General features: G+C 52.4%; 1 protein-coding gene across 3 annotated transcripts in view; it reads left to right on the plus strand.

The window, feature by feature from the left end:
- LOC122551705 (PACRG-like protein) overlaps window positions 1-27,600 on the plus strand; it is a 58,421-nt gene that overhangs the window by 6,004 nt on the left and 24,817 nt on the right. For 2 of the 3 annotated variants that reach the window (XM_087990082.1, XM_087990009.1), the window contains exon 2: window positions 18,955-19,118. In XM_087990082.1, the coding sequence (XP_087846208.1) occupies window positions 18,975-19,118 (144 nt within the window). In that variant the 5' untranslated portion in view covers window positions 18,955-18,974. Of the gene's footprint in view, window positions 1-17,906; window positions 18,022-18,954; window positions 19,119-27,600 lie in introns of those variants that run through there. The other variant, XM_087990044.1, reaches the window with a different exon arrangement.

Here is a 27,600-nt window from a genome sequence, read left to right on the forward strand (position 1 = left end):
GGAGGGAGGGGGAGAGGAGGGGAGGGAGGAGGAGGGAGGGGAGGGAGGAGGGGGAGGGGAGGGGGGGAGAGGGGGGAGGGAGGGGAGAGGGGAGGGAGGGGAGGGAGGGAGAGAGGAGGGAGGGGAGGGAGGGGAGGGGGAGAGGGGAGGGGGGGAGAGGGGGAGGGAGGGGAGGGGGAGAGGGGAGGGAGGGAGAGGGGAGGGGGAGGGAGAGGGAGGGAGGGGAGAAGGTGAGGAGGGGGGAGGGAGGGGGGAGGGAGGGGGGAAGGGGAGGGAGAGGGGAGGGAGGGGGGAAGGGAAGAGAGCGGGAAGGGGAGGGGGAGGGGAGAGAGGGGAGGAGAGGGGAGGGGAGGGAGGGGGAGGGGAGGGGGGGGGAGGGAGGGGAGGGAGGGGAGGGAGGGGGAGGGAGAGGGGGGGAGGGGGAGGGGAGGGAGGGGAGAGAGGGGAGGAAGGGGAGAGGAGAGAGGGGGAAGGGGAGGAGGGAAGAGGGGAGGGAGGGAAGAGGGGAGGGAGGGAGGAAGGGGAGGGAGGGGGGAGGGGAGAGGGAGGAGGGAGAGGGGAGGGCGGGGAGAGGGGAGGGAGGGGGGAGGGGAGAGGGGAGGGAGGAGGAAGGGGAGGGAGGGGGGAGGGGAGAGGGAGGGAGGGAGGAAGGGGGGAGAGGGGAGGGAGGGGGGAGGGGAGAGGGGAGGGAGGGAGGAAGGGGAGGGAGAGGGGAAGGGGAGGGAGGAGGGAGGGGGGAAAGGGAGGGAGGAGGGAGGGGGGAAGGGGAGGGAGAGGGGAGGGAGGGGGGAAGGGGAGGGAGAGGGGAGGGACGGGGGAAGGGAAGCGAGCGGGAAGGGGAGGGAGGGGAGAGGGGAGAGAGGGGGAGGGAGGGGAGGGGAGAGAGGGGGAGGGAGGGAGAGAGGGGGGAGAGGGGAGGGGGGATAGAGGCGGGAGGGGAGAGAGGGGAGAGAGGGGGAGGGGTGAGAGGGGGATAGAGGCGGGAGGGGAGAGAGGGGGATAGAGGCGGGAGGGGAGGGAGGGAGGGGCGGGAGGGGGGAGGGGGGGAGGGGCGGGAGGGGTTGGTAGAGGGGAGGGGGGGGAGAGGGGAGAGAGGGGGAAGGGGAGGGAGAGGGGAAGGGGAGGGAGGAGGGAGGGGGTGAAAGGGAGGGAGGAGGGAGGGGGGAAGGGGAGGGAGAGGGGGAGGGAGGGGGGAAGGGGAGGGAGAGGGGAGGGACGGGGGAAGGGAAGCGAGCGGGAAGGGGGGGAGAGGGGAGAGAGGGGGGAGGGGAGGGAGGGGAGAGGGGAGGGAGGGGAGAGGGGAGGGAGGGGGGAAGGGAGGGAGGGGGGAAGGGGAGGGAGGGGAGAGGGGGAAGGGGAGGGGTGAAGGGGAGGGAGGGGATAGGGAGAAGGGGAGGGGGGAAGGGGAGGGGGGAAGGAGGGGAGAGGGGGGAGGGAGGAGAGAGGGGGAGGGGAGGGAGGAGAGAGGGGAGGGAGGGAGGGAGGGGAGAGGGGAGGGAGGGGGGAAGGGGAGGGGAGAGGGAGAAGGGGAGGGAGGGGAGAGGGGAGGGAGAGGGGGGGAAGGGGAGGGAGAGGGGGGAAAGGGGAGGGAGAGGGGGGGAAGGAGAGGGGGAGGGAGGGGGAAGGGGAGGGAGAGGGGGGGAAGGAGAGGGGGAGGGAGGGGGGAAGGGGAGAGAGGAGGGAGGGGAGAGGGGGAAGGGGAGGGAGGGAGGGGGGGGAAGGGGAGGGAGGGGAGGGGGGAGGGAGGGGGGAGGGAGGGGAGGGGGGAGGGAGGGGGGAGGGAGGGAGGAGGGGAGGGAGAGGGGGGGAAGGGGAGGGGAGAGGGGAGGGAGAGGGGGGGAGGGGAGAGGGGAGGGAGAGGGGGGGAAGGGGAGGGGGAGGGAGGGTGGAAGGGGAGGGAGGGGAGAGGGGAGGGAGAGGGGGGAAGGGGAGGGAGGAAGGGGAGGGGGAGGGGGGGAAGGGAGGGGGAGGGAGGGGGGAAGGGGAGAGAGGAGGGAGGGGGGAAGGGAGAGAGGAGGGAGGGGGAAGGGGAGAGAGGAGGGAGGGGAGAGGGGGAAGGGGAGGGAGGGGAGAGGGGGAAGGGGAGGGAGGGGATAGGGGAGGGGGGAAGGGGAGGGAGGGGAGAGGGGAGGGAGGGGGGAAGGAGAGGGGAGGGGGGTGAAGGGAGGAGAGGGAGAGGGGAGGGAGGGGGGAAGGGGAGGGAGAGGGAGAGGGGAGGGAGGGGGAAGGGGAGGAGAGGGAAGGGAGGGGGGAGGGAAGAGAGCGGGATGGGGAGGGAGGGGAGAGGGGAGGAGGGGAAGGGGAGGGAGGGGAGGGGGAGAGAGGGGGGAAGGGGAGGGAGGGGAGAGAGGGGAGGAGGGGGGAGGGGAGCGAGGGGAGGGAGGGGAGAGGGGAGGGAGGGGAGAGAGGGGGGAGGGGGGAGGGGAGCGAGGGAAGGAGGGGAGAGGGGAGGGAGGGGAGAGGGGAGGGAGGGGAGAGAGGGGGAGGGGAGGGAGGGGGGGGAGGGGGAGGGGAGGGAGGCGGGAGGGGAGAGGGGAGGGAGGGGAGGGGATGGGATGGAGAGGGGGAGGGGAGAGAGGGGGAGGGGATGGAGAGGGGGGTTGGGAGAGAGGGGGAGGGGGGTTGGGAGAGAGGGGGGAGGGGGGGAGGGAGGTGAGAGGGGGGAGGGGATGGAGAGAGGGAGGGGGGAGGGGAGAGAGGGGGGAGGGGATGGGGGGGGAGGGGAGGGAGGGCAGGGAGGGGAGGGGATGGAGAGGGGGAGGGGAGGGAGGGGCGAAGGGAGAGAGGGGGGAGGGGGGGAGGGGAGAGAGGGGGGAGGGGAGGGAGGGGAGAGGGGGGAGGGGAGGGAGGGGAGAGGGGGGAGGGGATGGAGAGGGGGAGGGGAGGGAGGAGAGGGAGGGGAGAGAGGGGGGAGGGGAGGGAGGGGAGAGAGAGGGAGGGGAGAGAGGGAGGGGAGAGGGGAGGGGAGAGATGGGGGAGGGGAGGGAGGGTAGAGACGGAGATGGGGGAGGGGAGGAGAGGGAGGAGGGGAGGGAGGGGGGAGGGGAGAGATGGGGGAGGGGAGGGGGGTAGATGGGGGAGATCGGAGAGAAGGGGGAGGGGAGAGGGGGGAGGGGAGGGAGGGTAGAGGGGAGGAGGGGGAGGGGAGGGGAGGGGGAGGGGGAGAGGGGGGAGGGGAGAGAGGGTGGAGGGGAGAGAGGGGGCAGGGGGAGGGGAGAGAGGGTGGAGGGGAGAGAGGGGGGAGGGGAGAGTGGGTGGAGGGGAGAGATGGGGCAGGTGGAGGGGAGGAGGGGGGAGGGGAGAGTGGGAGGGGAAAGTGGAGGGGGAGGGGTGAGAGGATGGAGGGGAGAGGGGGAGTGGAGAGAGGGGGTGTGGAGAGAGGGGGGGGGTGAGGGGGGGATGGGAGAGAGAGGGGAGAGAGAGGGGAGAGAGTGGGGAGAGGGGGGAGAGAGATGGGAGGGGAGAGAGGGGGGAGAGGAGAGAGGGGGAGGGAGATGGGTGGAGGGGGGAGAGGGTGGAGGGGAGGAGGGGGGAGAGGTGGAGGGGAGAGAGTGGGGGAGAGGTGGAGGGGAGAGAGGGGGGAGAGGTGGAGGGGAGAGAGGGGGGAGAGGGTGGAGGGAGAGAGGGGGGAGTGGGGAGGGGTGGGTAGGGGGAGGGGAGGAGGGGGTGGAGGGGAGAGGGAGGGGGGTGAGGGGAGGGGAGAGAGAGGGGGATGAGGGGGAGGGGAGAGAGAGGGGGATGAGGGAGAGGGGGAGAGAGAGGGGGGTGAGGGGGGTGGGGAGAGAGAGGGGGGTGAGGGGGGAGGGGAGAGAGAGGGGGTTGAGGGGTAGGGGAGAGAGAGGGGGGTGAGGGTGGGGGAGAGAGGGGGGGTGAGGGGGGGGAGTGAGGGGGGGTGAGGGGGGGGAGAGAGAGGGGGGGTGAGGGGAAGGGAGAGAGAGGGGCTGAGGGGGAGGGGAGGGAGAGGAGGGGGAGGGGAGAGAGAGGGGGGTAAGTGGGGAGGGGGAGAGAGAGGCGGGTAAGTGGGGAGGGGAGAGAGAGGGGGGTGAGTGGGGAGGGGAGAGAGAGGGGGGTGAGTGGGGAGGGGAGAGAGAGGGGGGTGAGTGGGGAGAGAGAGGGGGGTGAGTGGGGAGGGGAGAGAGAGGGGGGTGAGTGGGGAGGGGAGAGAGAGGGGGGTGAGTGGGGAGGGGAGAGAGAGGGGGGTGTGTGGGGGAGGGGAGAGAGAGGGGGGTGAGTGGGGAGGGGAGAGGAGGGGGGTGAGGGGAGGGGAGAGAGAGGGGGGTGAGGGGGGAGGGGAGGAGAGAGGGGGGTGAGGGGGGGGGGGAGAGAGGGGGGTGAGTGGGGAGGGAAGAGAGAGGGGGGTGGTGGGAGGGGAGAGAGAGGGGGTAAGTGGGGAGGGGAGAGAGAGGGGGGTGAGTGAGGAGGGGAGGAGAGGGGGGGGTGAGGGGAGGGGAGAGAGAGGGGGATGAGGGGGAGGGGAGAGAGGGGGATGAGGGGGGGGGGAGAGAGAGGGGGGTGAGGGGGAGGGGAGAGAGGGGGGGTGAGGGGGAGGGGAGAGAGTGGGGGGTGAGGGGGGAGGGGAGAGAGGGGGGGTGAGGGGTAGGGGAGAGAGAGGGGGGTGAGGGGGGGAGAGAGAGGGGGGTGAGGGGGGAGAGAGAGGGGGGTGAGTGGGGAGGGGAGGAGTGGGGGTGGTGGGGAGGGGAGAGAGAGGGGGGTGAGTGGGGAGAGAGAGGGGGGTGAGTGGGGAGGGGAGAGAGAGGGGGGTGAGTGGGGAGGGGAGAGAGAGGGGGGTGAGTGGGGAGGGGAGAGGGGGGGGGTGTGTGGGGGGGGAGAGGAGGGGGGTGAGTGGGGAGGGGAGAGAGAGGGGGGGTGAGGGGAGGGGAGAGAGAGGGGGTGTGTGGGGGGAGGGGGAGAGAGGGGGGTGGGGAGAGAGAGGGGGGTGAGGGGGGAGGGGAGGAGAGGGGGGTGAGGGGGGAGGGGAGAGAGAGAGGGGTGAGGGGGGAGGGGAGAGAGGGGGGTGGGGGGGAGGGTGAGAGAGAGGGGGGGTGTGGGGGAGAGGGGAGAGAGAGGGGGTGAGGGGGAGGGGAGAGAGAGGGGGGTGAGGGGGAGGGGAGAGAGGAGGGGAGGGGAGAGAGAGGGGAGTGAGGGGGAGGGGAGAGAGAGGAGGGGAGGGGTGAGAGAGGAGGGGGAGGGGAGAGAGCGGGGGGTGAGGGGGGAGGGGACAGAGCGGGGGTGAGGGGGGAGGGGAGAGAGCGGGGGGGGGTGAGGGGGGAGGGGAGAGAGCGAGGGGGGAGGGGAGAGAGCGGGGGGTGAGGGGGGAGGGGAGAGAGAGGGGGGTAAGGGGGGAGGGGAGAGAGAGGAGGGGGGAGGGGGAGAGAGAGGGAGTTGAGGGGGGAGGGGAGAGAGAGGGGGGAGGGGAGGGGAGAGAGAGGGGGGAGGGGAGAGAGAGGGGGGTGAGGGGGGAGGGGAGAGAGAGGAGGGGGGAGGGGAGAGAGAGGGAGTTGAGGGGGGAGGGGAGAGAGAGGGGGAGGGGAGGGGAGAGGAGGGGGGAGGGGAGAGAGAGGGGGGTGAGGGGGGAGGGGAGAGAGAGGGCGGTGAGGGGGGAGGGGAGAGAGAGGGGGGTGAGGGGGGAGGGGAGAGAGAGGGGGGTGAGGGGGGAGGGGAGAGAGAGGGGGGTGAGGGGGGAGGGGAGAAGAGGGGGTTGAGGGGTGAGGGGAGAGAGAGGGGGTTGAGGGGGAGGGAGAGAGAGGGGGGATGGGAGAGAGAGGGGGGTGAGGGTGGAGGGGAGAGAGAGGGGGGTGAGGGGGGAGGGGAGAGAGAGGGGGGTGAGGGGGGAGGGGAGAGAGGGGGGTGAGGGGGGGAGTGGAGAGAGAGGGGGGTGAGGGGGGAGGGGAGAGAGAGGGGGGTGAAGGGGAGGGGAGAAGAGGGCGGTGAGGGGGGAGGGGAGAGAGAGGGGGGTGAGGGGGGTGAGGGGGGAGGGGAGAGAGAGGGGGGTGAGGGGGGAGGGGAGAGAGAGGGGGGTGAGGGGGGAGGGGAGAGACAGGGGGGTGAGGGGGGAGGGGAGAGAGAGGGGGGTGAGGGGGGGGAGGGGAGAGAGAGGGGGTTGAGGGGTAGGGGAGAGAGAGGGGGGTGAGGGTGGGGAGAGAGAGGGGGGTGTGGGGGGGGGAGAGAGAGGGGGGGTGAGGGGGGGGAGAGAGAGGGGGGTGAGGGGGAGGGAGAGAGAGGGGGCTGAGGGGGAGGGGAGGGAGAGGAGGGGGAGGGGGAGAGAGAGGGGGGGTAGTGGGGAGGGGAGAGAGAGGCGGGTAAGTGGGGAGGGGAGAGTGAGGGGGGTGAGTGGGGAGGGGTGAGAGAGGGGGGTGAGTGGGGGAGGGGAGAGAGAGGGGGGTGAGTGGGGAGAGAGAGGGGGGTGAGTGGGAGAGGGGAGAGAGAGGGGGGTGAGTGGGGAGGGGAGAGAGAGGGGGGTGAGGGGAGGGGAGAGAGAGGGGGGTGAGGGGGGAGGGGAGAGAGAGGGGGGTGAGGGGAGAGAGAGGGGGGTGAGGGGGGAGGGGAGAGAGAGGGGGGTGAGGGGGGAGGGGAGAGAGAGAGGGGTGAGGGGGGAGGGGAGAGAGAGGGGGGTGAGGGGGGAGGGGAGAGAGAGGGGGGTGAGGGGGAGAGGGGAGAGAGAGGGGGTGAGGGGGAGGGGAGAGAGAGGGGAGTGAGGGGGAGGGGAGAGAGAGGAGGGGAGGGGAGAGAGAGGGGAGTGAGGGGGAGGGGGAGAGAGGAGGGGAGGGGAGAGAGAGGAGGGGGAGGGGAGAGAGCGGGGGGTGAGGGGGGAGGGGACAGAGCGGGGGGTGAGGGGGGAGGGGAGAGAGCGGGGGGGTGAGGGGGGAGGGGAGAGAGCGAGGGGGGAGGGGAGAGAGCGGGGGGTGAGGGGGGAGGGGAGAGAGAGGGGGGTAAGGGGGGAGGGGAGAGAGAGGAGGGGGGAGGGGAGAGAGAGGGAGTTGAGGGGGGAGGGGAGAGAGAGGGGGGAGGGGAGGGGAGAGAGAGGGGGGAGGGGAGAGAGAGGGGGGTGAGGGGGGAGGGGAGAGAGAGGAGGGGGGAGGGGAGAGAGAGGGAGTTGAGGGGGGAGGGGAGAGAGAGGGGGAGGGGAGGGGAGAGAGAGGGGGGAGGGGAGAGAGAGGGGGGTGAGGGGGGAGGGGAGAGAGAGGGCGGTGAGGGGGGAGGGGAGAGAGAGGGGGGTGAGGGGGGAGGGGAGAGAGAGGGGGGTGAGGGGGGAGGGGAGAGAGAGGGGGGTGAGGGGGGAGGGGAGAAAGAGGGGGTTGAGGGGTGAGGGGAGAGAGAGGGGGTTGAGGGGGGACGGGAGAGAGAGGGGGGATGGGAGAGAGAGGGGGGTGAGGGTGGAGGGGAGAGAGAGGGGGGTGAGGGGGGAGGGGAGAGAGAGGGGGGTGAGGGGGGAGGGGAGAGAGGGGGGTGAGGGGGGAGTGGAGAGAGAGGGGGGTGAGGGGGGAGGGGAGAGAGAGGGGGGTGAAGGGGAGGGGAGAAAGAGGGCGGTGAGGGGGGAGGGGAGAGAGAGGGGGGTGAGGGGGGTGAGGGGGGAGGGGAGAGAGAGGGGGGTGAGGGGGGAGGGGAGAGAGAGGGGGGTGAGGGGGGAGGGGAGAGACAGGGGGGTGAGGGGGGAGGGGAGAGAGAGGGGGGTGAGGGGGGAGGGGAGAGAGAGGGGGGTGAGTGGGGAGGGGAGAGAGAGGGGGGTGAGTGGGGAGGGGAGAGAGAGGGGGGTGAGGGTGGGGAGAGAGAGGGGGGTGAGGGGGGGGAGAGAGAGGGGGGGTGAGGGGGAAGGGAGAGAGAGGGGGGTGAGGGTGGGGAGAGAGAGGGGGGTGAGGGGGGGGAGAGAGAGGGGGGTGAGGGGGAAGGGAGAGAGAGGGGGCTGAGGGGGAGGGGAGGGAGAGGAGGGGGAGGGGAGAGAGAGGGGGGTAAGTGGGGAGGGGAGAGAGAGGCGGGTAAGTGGGGAGGGGAGAGAGAGGGGGGTGAGTGGGGAGGGGAGAGAGAGGGGGGTGAGTGGGGAGGGGAGAGAGAGGGGGGTGAGGGTGGGGAGAGAGAGGGGGGTGAGGGGGGGGAGAGAGAGGGGGGGTGAGGGGGAAGGGAGAGAGAGGGGGGTGAGGGTGGGGAGAGAGAGGGGGGTGAGGGGGGGGAGAGAGAGGGGGGGTGAGGGGGAAGGGAGAGAGACGGGGGTGAGGGGGGAGGGGAGAGAGAGGGGGGTGAGGGGGGAGGGGAGAGAGAGGGGGGTGAGGGGGGAGGGGAGAGAGAGGGGTGTGAGGGGGGAGGGGAGAGAGAGGGGGGTGATGGGGGAGGGGAGAGAGAGAGGGGGGTGAGGGGAGAGGGGAAAGAGGTGGGGGTGAGGGGGGAGGGGAGAGAGAGAGAGGGGGGTGAGGGGGGAGGGGAAAGAGGTGGGTGGGCGGGAAAGAGGTGGGTGGGGGGGGAAGAGGTGGGTGGGCGGGGAAGAGGTGGGTGAGGGGGGGGAAGAGGAGGGTGAGGGGGGGAAACAGGTGGGTGAGGGGGAGGCGGGGAAGAGGTAGGTGAGGGGGATGGGGGGGAAAGAGGAGGGTGAAGGGGAGAGGGGAGAAAGAGGAGGGTGGGGAGAGGGGGGAAAGAGGAGGGTGAAGGGAAGAGGGGGGAAAGAGGAGGGTGAAGGGGAGAGGGGGGAAAGAGGAGGGTGAGGGGGAAAGAGGAGGGTGAGGGGGAGAGGGGGGGAAAGAGGATGGTGAGGGGGAGAGGGGGGGATGAGTGGGAGGGGGAGAGGGGGGATGAGTGGGAGGGGGAGAGGTGGGATGAGTGGGAGGGGGAGAGGGGGGATGAGTGGGAGGGGGAGAGGGGGGATGAGTGGGAGGGGGAGAGGGGGGATGAGTGGGAGGGGGAGAGGGGGGATGAGTGGGAGGGGGAGAGGGGTGGTGAGGGGGGATGAGTGGGAGGGGGTGAGGGGGGGATGAGTGGGAGGGGGAGAGGGGGATGAGTGGGAGGGGGATGAGTGGGAGGGGGAGAGGGGGGATGAGTGGGAGGGGGAGAGGGGGATGAGTGGGAGGGGGAGGGGGGGATGAGTGGGAGGGGGAGAGGGGGGAAAGAGGAGGGATGAGGGGGGAAAGAGGGGGGATGGGGGGAAGAGGGGTGATAAGGTGGAGAGGGCAGAAAGAGGGGGGAGGGGGAGAGGCGGGGGCGGGGAGAGGGGGGGGAAGAGGGGATGGGAAGGGAAGAGGGGATGGAGGGGGAAGATGGGGGGAAGGGGGAAGAGGGGGAGGGGGAAGGGTGGGAGAATGAGAGGGGAGAAGGAAGGGGGGAAGAATGAGAGGGGGAAGACAAAGAAGGGAGGGGGAGAAGGAGGGGGTAGAGAAAGGGGGTGGGGAAGAATGGGGCGAGGGGGGAATGGGGGGGAGAGGGAGAGAGGGAGGGAGGAGTGGGGGAAGGATGGAGGAGAACTGGGGGAGGGGGGGGAGAAGGGGAAGCGAGGGAAGGGGAAGAGAGGGAACGGGGAGGGGAGGGGGTGAGAGGGGGGGAGCGAGTGAGTGGGGAGGGAGAGATTCGAGGGAAAAGGAAGAGGGCAGAAGGTAAGGGAGGGAGAGAGTGGCTGCTGCTTAGTAACCCCAGCAGACAGAGAGTGAGAGAAGCGGTGGAGGTGCGGGGGAGGTGGTGGGTGGAGAGAGAGAGAAGCTGCATATTAACTGCAGAGAGAGAGAGAGAAAGAGAAAAACTGCTTGGCAACATTGGAGAGGGAGTGAGAGGAGAGAGAGAAAGGAAATTAGAGGGGAAAAAGGTGAGTGTGGGAGAGAGGCACAGAGAGAGAGGGAAATGAGAGGTTTGTTGGAAATGGAGAGAGGGTTTGTTGCAACAAGAGAATGAGAAGTAGGGCTCGGCAGAGGTGGTTGAGTGTTTTACCACTAGGGATGGTTTTTTGAGAGATTTCCAATAGATTAATTTAAATTCTCTCCCTGCGCCTATCTCCTCATTGTGTTGTTTAGTTTCAAGCTGCTCCTGATCTCTTCTTTGCTCCCTCTCTCAAACCATTGAAAGATGGTCAAAGACACTTAATCTTTGACAATATTTCTGTTAACTGAAAAACAATATTTAAATGTGGTTGATTCCACTGTCATTAGATATGACATAGTAAATTGCAGTTTGGGTTTTAGAGAATGTGGCTTGTTGTGGCCTCCCTCCATGTGGCCCAAATCCTTGTTTTTTTAAGTCAAAAAGACTTAAAAACAATTGACCCACAAGTGTTCTATTTATCAGATGTGGTTAGATGCGCCATGCCCTCCTCTTACATGAACCACTCACTATCCCAGGATCTACCTAGAATACATGTAATTTTATTCAGAAATTTCCTATCTACTTGAATTTCCCTTCCCTGTGCATTACATGTTCACTTCTAAGATGTTCATGGAACTAGTGAATTTCTTTATCATTAAGATTAAAGCCATTTGTGTAACTGTCCCTGTCATATCCTTCCCTTTCACTTACCCACTAAACCACCACCACTCTGCTCCAATCTTGCAACTTTTTCTAGTTTTTCACCAATTTCTTTCTCGTGCCCTCTGAACCTATCTCCACTGTATTCTGGGGAGGCAGTTGCATAGTAATATTGTGACTGGACAAGTAATCCAGAAACCTCGGCTAATGTTCTGTGAACAAGAGTCGGTATTTAACGACGGTGGATGATGAAATTTGAATTCACTTTTAAAAATATATGGAATAAAAAACTGGCCTAATGGCAACCATATAATTACTAGTTCACTAATATCCTTTAGGGAATAGAATTTACCTGGTTTGGCCTACATGTGAATGCAGACCCACAGCAATGTAACTGACTCCAAACTACCTTCTGGGCTGTGAGGGTTGGGCAATAAATGCAAAGGAGTTGGGAGGTCATGTTGCGGCTGTACAGGACATTGGTTAGGCCACTGTTGGAATATTGTGTGCAATTCTGGTCTCCTTCCCATCGGAAAGATGTTGTGAAAGTTGAAAGGGTTCAGAAAAGATTTACAAGGATGTTGCCAAGGTTGGAGGATTTGAGCTACAGGGAGAGGCTGAACAGGCTGGGGCTGTTTTCCCTGGAGCGCCGGAGGCTGAGGGCTGACCTTATAGAGGTTTACAAAATTATGAGGGGCATGGATAGGGTAAATAGACAAAGTATTTTCCCTGGGGTCGGGGAGTCCAGAACTGGAGGGCATAGGTTTAGAGTGAGAGGGGAAAGATATAAAAGAGACCGATGGGGCAACATTTTCACACAGAGGGTGGTACATGTATGGAATGAGCTGCCAAAGGAAGTGGTGGAGGCTGGTACAATTGCAACGTTTAAGAGGCATTTGCATGGGTATATGAATAGGAAGGGTTTGGATGGATCTGGGCCGGGTGCTGGCAGGTGGGACTAGATTGGGTTGGGATATCTGGTCGGGATGGATGGGTTGGACCGAAGGGTCTGTTTCCATGCTGTACTCTATGACTCTAATAGTAATTCTATTGATCTTATTCCCATTAAACCTTTTACCACAGAACCATTCTTCCCATTCCAATTTATATAACCAGTGTCCTCCCCTCTAGTATTACCCCCATTTAAATCTGAAATTACCATTCCCCTCTTTGAAAACTCACCCCTCCCACCCCTTGTCGGAGCTAACCAATGCCCTTTCTCTTATCTCTCTTTATATTGCCAAAGGATGTCTTCAAACGGCCTATTGAATTTATTGCACCATTCAATCATAACTGATATGTTTCTCAACCTCATCTGACTGTCTTCTCCCCATACCCCTTGATCCCCTTACTAATCAAGAACCTGGCTGTCTCTGTCTTAAGTACACTCAGTGACTTGGCCTCCACAACCTTCTGCGGCAATGAGTTTCACAAGTTCACCACCCTTTGGCTGAAGAAATCCCTCCTTATCTCAGTTCTAAAAGGTCAACCATTCAAACTGAGGCTGTACCCTCAGGTCCTCGTCTCTTCTACTAATGGAAGTGACTTCTCTATCTGGGCCTCTCAGTATTCTGTAAGTTTCAATGAGATTCCCCCCACATCCTTCTAACCTCCATGGAGTACAGACCTAGAGTCCTCAACTGTTCCTCATGTGACAAGCCCTTCATCCCTGGTGTCATTTTTGTAATCCTCCTCTGGACCCATTCCAGCCTTCCTGACATATAGGGCTCAGAACTGCTCACAATATTCCAAATGTGGTCTGACCAGAGCCTTATACAGCCTGAGTATAAGGCTCTGGTCAGCCCACGACTGGTAGTACATCTCTACTCTTGTATTCTTGTCCCGTTGAATTGGATGCTAACCTTGTATTCGCCTTCCTAATTGCCAACTGAACCTGCATGGTAACTTTAAGAGAATCCTGAACTAGGATTCCTAAGTTTCTTTGTGCTTCAGATTTCCAAAGCCTTTCCCCATTTAGAAAATAGTCTATGCCTGTATTCTTCCCAACAAAATGCATAACCTCACACTTTCCCATGTATTCCATCTGCCACTTTTTTGCTACTCTCCCAGCCTGTCAAGTCCTTTTGCAGCCACCCCACTTCTTCAACAATGCCTGTCCATCCACCTATTTTTGTGCCATCTTCAAACTTAGCAACAATGCCCTCAGTTCCTTTGTCTAGATCACTAACATATAATGTGAATAGTTGGAGCCCCTTTGGAAGTGCACTAGTCACTGGCTGCCATCCTGAAAAAGAACCCTTTACCCCCCACTGTGCCTCTGCCAGTCAGCCAATTCTCTATCCATGCTCGTACCTTGCCCCTAACACCATGGATCCTTATCCTGTTTAGCAGCCCCCTGTGCAGTACCTTGTCAGAAGTTTTCTGAAAATCCAAATAGATCATGCCCACTGACTCTCCTTTGTCTAACTTGCTTGTTACCTCGTCAAAGAATTCTAACCGATTTGTCAGGCATGACCTTCCTTTGATGAAGTCATGCTGAGTCAGCCCTGTTTTACCATGCACTTCCAAGTACTCCACAATATCATCTTTAATGGACTCTAAAACTTTACCAACAACCAAGATCAGGCTGGCCAGCCTATAATTTCCTGTCTTCTGCCTCCCTCCTTTCTTAAACAGGTGTGTTACATAAACCACTTTCCAGTCCTCTGGGATCCTCCCTGAACATTGATTCCCGAAATATCACCAGCATTGCCTCCATAATCTCCTCAGCTTTCTCTTTCAGAACTCTGGATGTGGTCCATCTGTTCCCAGTGATTTATCCCCTTCAGCTTTCCCAGCACCTTCTCCCTAGTGATGGCCACTGTACTCACCCCTGCACACTGACAGTCTTGAAGTTCAGGTATGCTACTGGTGCCTTCCACTGTGAAGACTGACACAAAATACCTATTCAGTTCCTCCTCCATTTCTACTTCCCCAACATTTTCCAGCCTGTGCAATGTCGACTCTTGCCACTCTTTTACCTTTTTATGTATCTTGCAATGTTCTTTTAAATTACCAGCTAGCTTAGTCTAGTTGGCTCAGTGGTTAGCACTGCTGCTTCAGAGCACCAGGAACCCAGGTTCAATTCCAGCCTCGGGTGACTGTCCATGTGGCGTTTGCATGGTCTCCCTGTGTCTGCGTAGGTTTCCCCTGGGTGTTCAAGTTTCCTCCCACAGTCCAAAGATGTGCAAGTTAGATGGATTGGCCTTGCAAAATTGTCCGTAGTGTCAAAGAATGCATAGGTTAAGTGGATTAGCTTTGGGAATTGCAGGGTTACAGGGATAGGGTAGAAGAGTGTGTCTGGGTGGGATGCCCTTCAGAGGGTCGATGTGGACATGTTGGGCTGAATGGCCTGTTTCCACACTGTAGAGATTCAATGATTTCATCTTCTTCCCTCTTATTGCTTTTTAAGTTAATTCTCTGCTAGTTTTTACAGGCTTCCCAATCCTCTGGCTTCCTGCCAATCTTTATATTGTTTGCTCTTTGCGTTTATGCTCTCTTTGACTTCCCTTGTCAGTTATGGTTGCCTCGTCCTTCCCTTAATAAGTTTCTTTTTTATTGGAATAAATTTCTGCTGTGCCTCCTGAGTTACCCCAGAAACTTCGGCCATTGCTGCTCCACAGTCTATCCTGTAGGCTCCCCTTCCAATCAACTCTGGCCAGCTCCTTGCTCCTAACCTTATAGTTACTCTTTGTAGGTTAGTTACCTTAATTGTAATACCATTACATCTGATTCCACCTTCGCCCTCTCAAATTGCAGTGTGAATTCTATAATTCACATGCCCAAATATCAAACCCTAATTCACAATTTATTTCCTTTCAGTTCTGAAGAAGAGGTCACTGAATCTGAACCCCTCAGGGTTGCTTCACCTTAAGCTCCCTAATCAACTCTGTCTTGTTATACATCCCCAAATCCAGAATGTTCCTGAGTGGGCTTTACCACAAACTGCTCCAAAAGTATTACCTAGCACAGAAACATTTAGCTCATTTCTGTTCCACATGAACCACCTCGTAATTTTGCTTATCTCGCTCTGTCAGCATTACCCTCTCTATTTCTCTCTCGTGCTTATGTTGGCACGGAGATGGTTAGCTAATTGGCTAGACAGTTGGTTTGCAATGCAGACTGACACCAACAGTGTGGGATCACATCCTGCATCTGCTGATGTTACCATGAAGGATTCCTCTGCAACTCCCCACCTCATCTGGGGCTGGGGGCTCTCAGGTTAAACCGCCATGACTCATCTCTGTCTAATGAGAGAGCAGCCCCATGGTCCTCTGGGACAATGGTGACTTCACCTTTACTTATGGAACCTTTGCTTAAGTGCATTCATATATCACAGTCGCTCTCTGTGATTTCAAAATCTTCCAGTAAAGAAGGTTCTGTCTGAATTCCCCCTTGGTTTCTTGGTGAATGTTTCATAATAATGGTCTATGGGGGATACAGCAAATCCAGAGAAACACTGTGTCAAGAAAAAAAACCAAAGAACCGCAGGTGGTGGAAATCAGAAATTGCTGGAAAAGCTTATTAGGTCTGGCAGCATCTGTCAAGAGAAAATAGAGTTAACATTTCAGATTCAGTGACCTCTTCTTCAGAACTGAAAGGAAATAAATTGTGAATTAGGGGTTGATATTTGGGCATGTTAAGAATTCATGCTGTAAGGGGAGAGCAACGCAGCACGTGACAATGAATCTTATTTGTTTTCCAAATCATGGAAGTCTCAAGACATGAACAATTAGTTATCCACCAGTATGGTGGGAATTCTTTCCTCATTGGGTCTGAGCAAATGAATGTTCCATACCTCTTGCCTCTGAGGACAAGGTTTTGGGTTCAATACCTGCTCCAGAACTTGAGCATAAAAATCAAGGCTGAGATTCTAGTGCAGTACTGTTGGAACATTGCACTGTGAGGGATGAAATGTTAAACTATGTTCCCACCTGTCTGCTTGAGTGAATGTCAAAGATCTCATGGCACTATTTCAAACATCTGTGTTCGTGGCCAGTGCCACGGCTGGATGAACATGTCTGCATGATCAAAGCATTCTTTTAAACTCTCACCTGTAGCAAACTATAAATGGATTCAAGTAAAACTATCAGAGCTAGAGGAATGCAAGTACATTTGGGAGAAGTGTTTCTTCAGCACATGGAGTAAGCATACCATTTTTCCTGCTGCCATAAACCTTCCTCCCTGAAACCAGTCATTCTCTCTGGTGCTTCACACAGGTTGCATGCATAAACTAAACCTCTATCTGAAAGAATTAAAATTAGACTTAAATGTGACTTCAGTTCCACAGTACATGGTTGACACTTAGTATGTTTTGCAGTGGTCCACCATTTTCAGGTCAACTAGGAATGGACAATAAATGAAGCCTTGTCTCATTGGGTTTGAGGTGGTTTTGTTATGTTTGTGCTAGAGGTTTTGGAATTTTCATCTGTAAAGTTACAGAATTGATTCCATGGCATTATCAGCAACAGGGAGACAGTGTTTGTCCATAATCCCTTCAGGTTGTCATTTGCAACTTTTTTCTACCTGCTGGAGCTTTCTAGATGACTGTGGAAGATCCATTGAATGATCTATAAGAAAAAATTGAATATGTAGTTTGTCGACATTCAACCATCCCACAATCCCATTTACTTCAATGTCTCTAGAGAATCGAGATAGTTAACTGCAGATAGTACTGCTAAAATTAAAACCGTGGTGCAATACATTTATGAATTATTTGATTAGCAGTTTTCAGTCTGATTTATTTTAGGTTGGCAGGTTAGTGGTTGAGGGCATGGGTTATCCCTTCCACATCACATTTTGTTAGAAGGATCTAATAATGTGTTTGGGATAAGTTTATATTAGGAGAAAGTGAGGACTGCAGATGTTGGAGATCAGAGTCAAGAGTGTGGTGCTGGAAAAGCACAGCATCTGAGGAGCAGGAGAATTGATGTTTCGGGCATAAGTCCAAAGTTAAAGTTAAACTTACATGTGACTTCAGTCCCACAGTACATGGTTGACACCTGATGAAGGGCTTATGCCTGAAACATTGATTCTCCTGCACCTCGGATGGTGCCTGACCTGATAGGTCTGTATAGTAATATCCGATGTAGCAGAATTGCCTATTGATTTAGCACCAATGGAAAGAAAAGAATTTGGTAGTGTTTAAAATGCCAAATCTGATTAACGAGACGTGCATTTTTCATAGGTATCAGCAAAATTTGTACTAATGAATCAGGAATATGTATCCTGAGGAACTGGTAAGCAGCATGATGTGTTCCCAGATTATTGAAGTATTATTCAAAAAGAAGTTTGAATACTTCTTGTATTTGCAAAGACTGATGTCACAGCAAGAGATTCAAACCTAATTGAGCGAGGTCTTGGAAGCAGTGGATACAATGTCCCACCACCTGATATACAACATCATGGAGCAGAAAGAAAACACATGACCTCAAAAGTTAATGAACATAGATTGGAGAAGTTGAAGACAATAACTGCAGAAAGCTGCAATACAAAGGGACCTGAAAGTACTTGTGCACGAAACACAAAAAATTACCACACAAGTGCAGCAGGTAATCAGGAAGGCTAATGGAATATTGGCCCTTATTTCAAGGGAGGTGGGGTGGGGGAATATTGGATTATAAGAATAGGGAAGTCTCACTGCAATGGTGCAAGGTGCTGTTGTGACCACATCTGTAGTACTGTGAGCAATTTTGGTCCTTTTATTTAAGGAAACATATCATTCATTGGCACCAGTTCAGAGAAGGTTCACTAGGATGATCTGCAGTTTGGAGGGGTTCTCTTATAAGCAAAGGCTAAATAGACTGAGACGACTCAGTGGAGTTTAGAAGAATGAGAGGTGATCTCAGTGAAATGTAGGATTCTTTAGGGGCTTCACAGGGTAATTTCTGAGAGGATGTTTCCTGTCATGGAAGAGTCTAGGACCAGATGGCATCACTCAAAATAAAGGGGTGCCGATATAACACTGACCTGAGGAGAAACTTCTTCTCTCAAAGGATTGATAGTCTTTGGAACTCCTTGACACAGAGAACTCTAGGGTCAGAGTCCTTGTGTATAATGTTACAGGGAAAGGACAGGAAAGTGGACATGAGGAATGTCAGATCAGTCATGATCATATTGAATGGTAGATCAGGCTTGAGGGGCTGAACGGCCAACTGTTCCTGACTCTTAAGTTCAGACTGTTGACATTTGGAGAAAAGAGGAGATCTGTCAGATTTGTTCAAAATCGCGAAGGGTCTGGACAGAGTTGTTAGTGGGAAAATGTTTCCATTTACTAAAGGATTATGAATAAGAGTGAACAGATTTAAAGTAATTGGCAAAAGAAGCAAAATCAGCATGAGAAAGAAACTTATTCAAACAGTGAGCCGTTAGACTTTGGAATGGACTCTCTGAGAAAGCATTTGAGGCAATTTCAGTCAGTGTATTCAAAAGGAAGTTAGATTTTATTTGTAAAGGAGCGGTATACAGGGTTATGAGGAGAAGGCAGGAACATGGCAATAGGTGGGATGCTCATTTGGAGAGCTGATGGAGAAATGACGGGCCAAATGGCCTCTTTCTGTGGTGTAAAAATGCTGTGAAATTGAAATGAAGGTATGTTTTCTTGCACATCCTTTAAGTTCACAAAGTTATGTCCTAAGGATGTTATGAAACTTGAAAGGGTTCAGAAAAGATTTACAAGGATGTTGCCAGGGTCATAGGATTTGAATTATAGGAAGAGGCTGAATAGGCTGGGGCTGTTTTCCCTGGAGCGTTGGAGGCTGAGGGGTGACCTTGTAGAGGTTTATAAAATCATGAGGGGCATGGCTAGGATAAATAGACAAAGTTTTTTTTTCCTGGGGTATTGGGAGTCCAGAACTAGAGGGCATAGGTTTAGGGTGAGAGGGGAAAAATTTAAAAGGGACCTAAAAGACAACTTTTTCACGCAGAGGGTGGTATGTACATGGAATGAGTTTCCAGAGGAAGTGGTGGAAGCTGGTACAATTACAGCATTTAAAAGGCATCTGGATGGGTACATGAATAAGAAGGGTTTAGAGGGGTATGGGCCAAGTGCTGGCAAATGGGACTAGGTTAGATTTGGATATCTGGTTGGCATGGACGAGTTGGATGGAGGGTCTGTTTTCATGTTGTACTCCTCAATGACTCTTTATTACTGATGGCACACCCATGGGAAAGGTGTCCATTTTACAGGTGATCTCTTGCTTCCACAATGAGATTAAATTTCTCAACTTTTGCCCTCATTCCCTTGGAGCATTGTAAATTGAGAACTTTCCAACCAAAGGAAGTAATCTTTTATGGGAAGACTCAAGTTTTGCCCCAGTTTTATAGAATGCATTTTGAAATGAGAGGAAACCTTACAGCTATCTGAATGGTCACTCAGTAAAGCTTGTCATATCACGTTTGGATCAGTGTTGCCTGACTGTTGGGAGGAAACTGCCTCTCAGGTCACATGCCAGGGCCACAAAGGGCATGAAGTAGCATTTTTGTTTTAAGAATAAATAGTATTTTTTTGTCTCTTTTTTGCAGTTGAAACTTATGTGAAAAGAATGTCGTTGTCATCTCGGGAGAAGTCTAAAGTTGAAGTACTGAGAAAGAAGACAGCTGAGTCAGCAGCAAGTAATCCTCCAGCTGCCACTGTTAAACCATATCCCAGGCCCAGTGACCGGCTAAATCCAAAAACTATCAATCCAGTAAGTTTCCACACGTTTCCATTTTTCTTTTTATCTGAGGCTAACTATAATTTCCATTGTTGTCAATGAAGTTTAAACAAAAAACTGTGCTGTTGGAGGTATGGTTTCAGAATCCACTAGTAATTGTAATATAGATTGTCATGCTCAATGAATATGGCCCTAGAGGCACTATATAAATGGAATTTCATGTAGGAAAGGTTGATTTTGGTAGAAGTACAATATCTAAAGGCCAGCTGTGCAAAAGCTGAAGCGAATGCTGTTTTGCTTTCAAGGTTAATTGCAGGGTCTTTAGCATATTCAGGGTCTTCACTACTGTTCTTTACTAGTATCAGACTCTGTACAGATTCTATGTCCATAATCAAAAAGCATCCAATATCCGGTTTTACCGCCTCCACCTCCTCCGCCCCCCCCCCCCCCCCCACCCACCACCAGTTAGTATATTGGACATGTATAGTCACAAATTTATGCTGAGGAACCTTACTGTCGAACCATTTCAGCTTTTGCTTGCAATGAATGATACCTGATTTGGTTAGCCAAAGCATCCTACACTAACTGGTTTGGATTGGTGGCAATGAAGTCAGACAATGCTGGAAATCCTCATCAGTTCTGGTAACACACATGAAGAGAGAAACAAGCCAAAGTTTGGGACTTGTGATGATGAACTTGGAGTTGAAAAATGGTGGGAGGGGATGTTCTGGGTCAGAATGGCTCCCAGGTACACACACGATCATGATGATGTCTGAGATCAATCTATTGCAGACGGCTTTGTTTCTATTCATTTATACTTGCTGGTTTGAGTTCTTGTTCTTGTTATATCTGCTTACTGTTGTGCTGGCTGGCTGGTGTAGCAGCCTCCATGTTGAGGCATACACTGATGCCCAACCCCCTCAATGGGGCAGTTGAGATTCCAGACCTGCTGGCTACCTGACTGGGCCTACAGCATTGAGAGTCTATGCACCTTCTGTAATTGTATAATGATAGCCAATAGGAAGTTGTCCCTGGGAAAATTACTGCCAATGATCTATGCTGTAACTTTTCTATGATCTGTGGAGAGCCACAGATTTAAAGTAATTATCAAATGAGAATGAGAACTCTACACAAAACGGTTGCCTTGCTAGTCTCTTCTATGGATTGCACATCTGTGTTCTTGTATTTGATACCTCACCCGCTGAAGAAAACCACCCTTAATGTCTTCTTTACCATCTTATCTACCTGTTCTTCCTTTTACAGGACCTGAGCACGTGCGCTCCAAGGTCATTCACTTACACTACCCCTTTCAATACTCTTCGATTTACTGTTTATTCCATTATTTTGTTTGCCCTTTCAAAATGCACATGCTCATTAATCTCTGAGTTCAATTCCATTTGATACTTTGTGTTGCGTGCAAATTTACCAATTATATCTGCCAAACCTAAGCCTAAGTCATGAATATATATATTATATATATCAAAAGTAGCAAGGGAAAAATACGGAGCCTTTTGGAACACTCTTGGAAGCAGCTATCCATTTGCAAAAACACGTGTAACCCATCACACCTTGTTTTCTATCACTAAGTAAACTTTGGATCTGACTGGCCACATTCCCAATTTTCGCATGTACTTCAATTTTCGTATGTCTGCTCTGTGGGACTTTGTCAAATAGTTTATTGATATCCATGGAGATAACATCCACTGCACTACCCTCATCAATTCTCCTTCTTAGTTAGTCAAAGATCCAAGTAATTTAGTAAGACACAATCTTCCCTTAACAAAACCATTCTGAATACCTCTAGTTAATCCATGTCTCTAACAAATATGGTGGCTAATCACACCTCTCAATATTGATTCCAGTAATTCACCCACTACTGAGGTCAGACTGCCCAGCCTATAATTATTGGGCCTATCCATCACACCTTTTTGAGCAAGAGTGTAAGGTTTGCCTCCAACTGTCTGATATCTGTATCTAGTGAGGATTGGAAAATTATCCACAGAGCATCCACTATTTCCTTCCTGGCTTCCTTTCATATCTGCATTTGTAGAAATACAGATTAATCGGAGATAGTCAGCATGGATTTTTTAAGGGAAGGTTGTGTTAAACAAATTCAGTCACATTTACTGAGATAACTAGGAGTGTGGTTGAAGGTAATGTATTTGATGTGGTCCATGTGGACTTCAGCAAGGCCTTTCGGGTGCTTCATAGCAGACTGGTCCAAGAAAGTTCAAACCTTAATGATCCAAGACCAAGTGTCATGTTGGATTCAAGATTGACTGAGAAGCAGGGATATTTCTGTGACTGTAAATCTATTTCCTGTGGGGATCTACAGGGCTTGCAGGTGGAGCCCTTGCTGTTTGTGGTGTGTATTAATGATGTGGACTTAATTATAGGGGATATGATTAAGAAGTTTGCAGATGACAGTTTGCAAAACTGTTAGGGTGCAAAATCATTAGGAAGATGGTGGTAAACTGCAGGAGGCCATCAATGGATTAGTCAGGTGGGTAAACAGTGGCAAATGGGATTTTGCTGGGAAGTTGTGAGGTAATGCTGTTGTGGAGGGCTAACAGGCAAAGGAATGCTTTGAATAGGACCTCAGAAAGTATTGAAGATCAGAGGGACCTTAATGTACATATCCGTATGTCCCTGAAGATAGCAGGGCAAGTAGATAATCTGGTTAAGAAGACAAATGGTGTATTTCTCCAGGCATTAGACAAGGTGCGAAATATAAAAGCAGGGCGGTTATGATGGAACTGCATAAAATACTGGTTAGGGTTACAACTGGAATGCTATTAGCTGTTCTAGTTATAATATTATAACATATTATAACAAACAACCTTTTATTATAACATTATAATAAGGCTGTGATTGCAACATCCTCTGCGAGGATGCAGAGGAGTATTGTCAGAATACAACCTTGGCCGAGAGGCCTGGGTTATGTGGGTGGAGCAGTGAAGGTTGAAAGGGGACTTGATAGAGGTGTAACATTTTGAAGGGCGTAGATGGGGTAGATTGAAAGGCACTTTTTCCAATAGTAGAGGAATCAATAACTAGGGCATAGATTTATGGTAATGGGTAGAAGGCTCAGAGGGAAGTTAAAGAGTGATGTTTTTGTATCTAGAAGGAAGTGGGAGTTGGAGTTCTGCTGGCTAAAAGGGTGGTTGAGTCACAAACTCTCAACATTTAAGTCGTATTTAGATATTCACTTGCATTGTCATAGCCTCCAGGACTATTGGCCATGAGCAAGAAAATTTGGTTTGTGTAGAGTCATAGAGATGTACAGCATGGAAACAGACCCTTCGGTCCAACCCGTCCATGCTGACCAGATATTCCAACCCAATCTAGACCCACCTGCCAGCACCCGGTCCGTATCCCTCCAAACCCTTCCTATTCATATACCCATCCAATTGCCTCTTAAATGTTGCAATTGTACCAGCGTCCACTACATCCTCTGGCAGCTCATTCCATACATGTACCACCCTCTGCGTGAAAACGTTGCCTCTTAGATCTCTTTTATATCTTTCACCTCTCACCCTAAACCTATGCCCTCTAATTCTGGACTCCCCGACCCCAGGGAAAAGACTTTGTCTATTTATCCTATCCATGCCCCTCATAATTTTGTAAATCTCTATAAGGTCAGCCCTCAGCCTCCAACGCTCCAGGAAAACAGATCCAGCCTGTTCAGCCTCTCTCTCTAGCTCAGATCCTCCAACCCTGGCAACATCCGTGTAAATCCTTTCAGAACCCTTTCAAGTTTCATAACATCTTTTCGATAGGAAGGAGACCAGAATTGCACACAATATTCCAACAGTGGCCTAACCAATGTCCTGCACAGCCACAACATGACCTCCCAACTCCTGTACTCAATACTCTGACCAATAAAGGAAAGCATACCAAACGCCTTCTTCACTATCCTATCTACTTGCGACTCCACTTTCAAGGAGCTATGAACCTGCACTCCAAGGTCTCTTTGTTCAGCTATACTCCCTAGGACCTTATCATTAAGTGTATAAGTCCTGCTAAGATTTGCTTTCCCAAAATGCAGCATCTCGCATTTATCTGAATTAAACTCCATCTGTCACTTCTCAGCCCATTGGCCCATCTGGTCCAGATCCTGTTGTAATCTGAGGTAACCCTCTTCGCTGTCTCCAATTTTGGCGTCATCTGCAAACTTACTAACTGTACCTCTTATGCTCGCATCCAAATCATTTATGTAAATGACAAAAAGTAGAGGACCCAGCACCGATCCTTGTGACACTCCACTGGTCATAAGCCTCCAGTCTGAAAAACAACCCTCCACCACCACTTTTGAATACAGTTCTCCCTGTATTCCATGAGATCTAACCTTGCTAATCAGTGTCCCATGGGGAACCTTGTCGAATGCCTTACTGAAGTCCATCTAGATCACATCTACTGCTCTGCCCTCATCAATCCCCTTTGTTACTTCTTCAAAAAACTTAATCAAGTTTGTGAGACATGATTTCCCACGCACAAAGCCATGTTGACTATCCCGAATCAGTCCTTGCCTTTCCAAATACATGTACATCCTGTCCCTCAGGATTCCCTCCAAAAACTTGCCCACCACCGAGGTCAGGCTCACCGGTCTATAGTTCCCTGGCTTGTCTTTACCGCCCTTCTTAAACAGTGGCACCACATTTGCCAACTTCCAGTCTTCCGGCACCTCACCTGTGATTATCGATGATACAAATATCTCAGCAAGAGGCCCAGCAATCACTTCCCTAGCTTCCCACAGAGTTCTTGGGTACACCTGATCAGGTCCTGGGGATTTATCCACCTTTAACCATTTCAAGACATCCAGCACTTCCTCCTCTGTAATCTGGACATTTTGCAAGATGTCACCATCTATTTCCCTACAGTCTATATCTTCCATATCCTTTTCCACAGTAAATACAGATGCAAAATATTCATTCAGTATCTTCCCCATTTTCTGTGGCTCCACACAAAGGCCGCCTTGCTGATCTTTGAGGGGCCGTATTCTCTCCCTTTTGTCCTTAATATATTTGTAAAAACCCTTTGGAAGTCAGATCTTAAATTGATCAGCATGGAGACAATGGGCCAAATGGTCTCTTTCTGTGCTGTAAATGTCAGAATCCCAGGATAGAATTTATCCAGCTATGGGGGTTTATCCACTTTCAAAGAGGTCAGTCCCTCCAGCAGGTTCTTTCTTACTATGCATTTTTATCAAGTAATTCATACTCCCTTAATTTTAACTGGAATGTCTGCATTATCCCTCATTTATGAAGACTGAAACAAAACACTCATTTAGAACTCTGCCTTCATCTTCAGCATTCACACACAAGTTATTGTGGAAATCTCCAAGAAGTTCAGCATTTACTTAGTTATCATCTTACTCTTAATGTACTGCCAAAAAGGAAAATCGAAAGATAGCAAGTTTGGAGAAGATTTGTAGCTCAGGTTGAGGTTCTGGATGTAGGTTTGCTCGCTGAGCAGGAAGGTTCATTTTCAGACGTTTCACCACCATACTAGGTAACATCATGAGTGAGCCTCCGGTAAAGCACTGGTGGCGTGGCCCACTTTCGATTTATGTGTTTAGGTTTCCTTGGGCTGGTGATGTCATTTCTGGTGGTGATGCCATTTCCTGTTCTTTTTCTCAGAGGGTGATAGATGGGATCCAAATCAATGTGTTTGTTGATAGAGTTCCAGTTGAAATGCCATGCTTCGAGGAAGTCTTATGCATGTCTCTGTTTGGTTTGTCCTAGGATGGATGTGTTGTCCCAGTCAAAGTAATGTTCTTCCTCATCTGTATGTAAGGATACTCGAGATAGTGGGTCATGTCTTTTTGTAGCTAGTTGACCCCTCTACTATTGGAAAAAGTGCCTTTCAACCTACCCCATCTATGCCCTTCAAAATTTTACACCTCTAACAAGTCCCCTTTCAACCATCCTAGGACAAGCCAAACAGAAAGACGCACGAGAATTCCTCAAAGCATAGCATTCCAACTGGAACTCTATCAACAAACACATCGATTTGGATCCCATCAATCGCCCTCTGAGAAAAAGAACAGGAAATGGCATCACCCCCAGAAATGACATCACTAGCCCAAGGAAACCTAAACACATAAATAGAAAACGGGCCATAACATCAGTGCTTCACTGGAGGCTCACTGACGATGTTTCGGGCAAAAGCCCTTCTTCATTCCTGATGAAGGGCTTTTGCCTGAAACATCAATTTTTCTGCTCCTCAGATGCTGCCTGACATGCTGTGCTTTTCCGGCACCACTCTATTCTCCAGCATCTTTAGTACCCACCTCTGCCTCACTGATGATGTTACCTAGTATGGTGGCAAAATGTCTGAAAACTAACCTTCCAGCTCAGTGAGCAAACCTACATCCAAAATCAAAAGATGTTTTATTGATCAATATTTTCTCGTACCCATTTGTTGCCTTCCATATTTCCTTTCTCACTTCACCTCAAAACTTCATTATTTCTCTAAGCTTCTTAAGTATTGCTTTTTTTGAGATTGGCATAAGCCCTGTCTTTTTACTTTATCTTGTCCTGAATGCTTCTGGGACATTAGATTTGATAGTGCCACCCTTTGTTTTTGTGTGATCATGTGTACACTGTGTCTCTATAACTTTGCTTTTGGATACCCCACAACTGATTTGCCACTGACTTTCCTCAAAGTTAGCTTATAACCATTCTACTTTCGTCAAATCATCTCTCAACTTTGTAAAGTTTGCCTTTTCCCAATTTAGAACTTTTACTCCTGTTGTTTCTTTGTCCCTTTCTGTAGTGATGCAAAATCTACTGGTGTTATGATCACTTCTCCAAAATAGTCACCCACCGCTGCTCATTTCTGCAGACTAAATCTAGAGTTGTGTCTTCTGTCTTTAGGTTTGTTATGTGCTGGTAAAAGCAAATGTTCTTTTGCATGTAGTTCAAGAATGTTGGGCCTTTTGTTCTATTTATATCCCAGTGGATGTTTGGGTAGTTGAAGCCCTCTAATATTGTTGCCTGAATATTTTTGCACTCTGCCTTCATACTTGCTCCTGTAACTCTATCTCAGTATTTGGGGGTGTATAATATCTACCTAGCTCTGTGGTTTCCCTTTTTTTGTTTCTCAACCCATATGACTTCATTTCTCTTTCGCTGTCAATTCCTTTTATCGTGGGGATCATTTTCTCCCTATTTTTTCTGAACAAACCAAAGCCCTTTGATTTTGAATATTTTAGTTAGATCTCCTCCTGGCAAGGTTCTTTCTAAACTGCACGTATGCAGCCCTTCCGATGTTCCACAATCGGTGTTGGCGTGGTTAACCTACTTGGCTGGACGGCTGGTTTACAATGCAGAGTGATGCAAACAGCAAGGTTCAACTTCTGTTGAGGTCATCATGAAGGTTCTGCCTTCTCACTTCTCACCTGAGTCTGGTGACCCTCAGGGTAAACTCGCCAACAGTTATGTCTGACCAATGAGAGAGCAATGGTGCCTTCACTTTTTTTATTTATGTCGTGGAAATTAAATCAACTTGACTCAACTATTAGCAAGAGCAAAGAAAGGAGCATTATTTAAATTCTGCAGAATTGACCCCAGTACATTCAGCGAGATGCCTCAATGTAAGTGCATTGTTCAGATGCTTGCCTTATACTGCTTCTTATCACGCTCTCAAGGGCAAAGACTGGGAAAACTCAAGTTGTTATTCTCTCATCCCCTGGTCTTGGACAGAACAGTTCTTCAGCTTTCGCTGAGTTCGATTGTCGCAAGGTCGAGTTGAATGTTTACAAAATTCAAACAGAGATGAGCTGGCTGCAGACTTCATCAAAGTATTGTTTACAAAGCTCAGCACAGCATTAAATTTTAGAAAAGCATTCCCTTTCAAATTTCACAGTAAATGGATAATTTTCCATTACAATTTATTACAGCTCAAATGTAAGACCTGCATACGTAAATGCTTAACAGCCATATGTAAGTATAATTAGAGTTGCCTACAAGTTGAGCAACTGATCATGTATGTACAGTATTTTTTAGCAAAACAAATAGCAGTTGATTGTCATGTTGTTATGTCAGTTCTGAATTGCTATGTAATAATTAGCAGCTATCAGGAGCACGAGATAATAAATTGAAGAGATTCCTTTAACAGTAATTCTTTAGGATGACACATTAACAGTTTCAAACATCAACTGACTTGAAGTGTACATGTGTAAAAATGAATGTGGTTAATTACAAAACCCAAAGCAGGTGGTTTGATCTTCCTATTCTGGATGGAAAGCTTTAGTTTCTCAGCTTGAATCAATGCAGCCTTTGGTACAGAACTGCCTTCTCCACTTGATCCTGTTGTGTTAACTGAATACTCCTTATACCATGAGTGGTGATAACTAAGCTGATTTCACTTTCAACTCTTAATCTCAAACTATTAAGTGACCCCTCTTATCACCACCCTGACCGTTGGTCTAGCAACCCAAGCTAATTCTGTGTTTTACAGTGAAATAGAAAGAAAATACAGTGGAAGCTGGTGTTCTAAAATAAAAAACGAA

Source organism: Chiloscyllium plagiosum, unplaced genomic scaffold, assembly GCF_037043375.1.
Source record: "Chiloscyllium plagiosum isolate Xiang-an unplaced genomic scaffold, Cpla_swu_hap1 HiC_scaffold_1, whole genome shotgun sequence".
Classification (NCBI taxonomy): Eukaryota; Metazoa; Chordata; class Chondrichthyes; order Orectolobiformes; family Hemiscylliidae; genus Chiloscyllium; species Chiloscyllium plagiosum.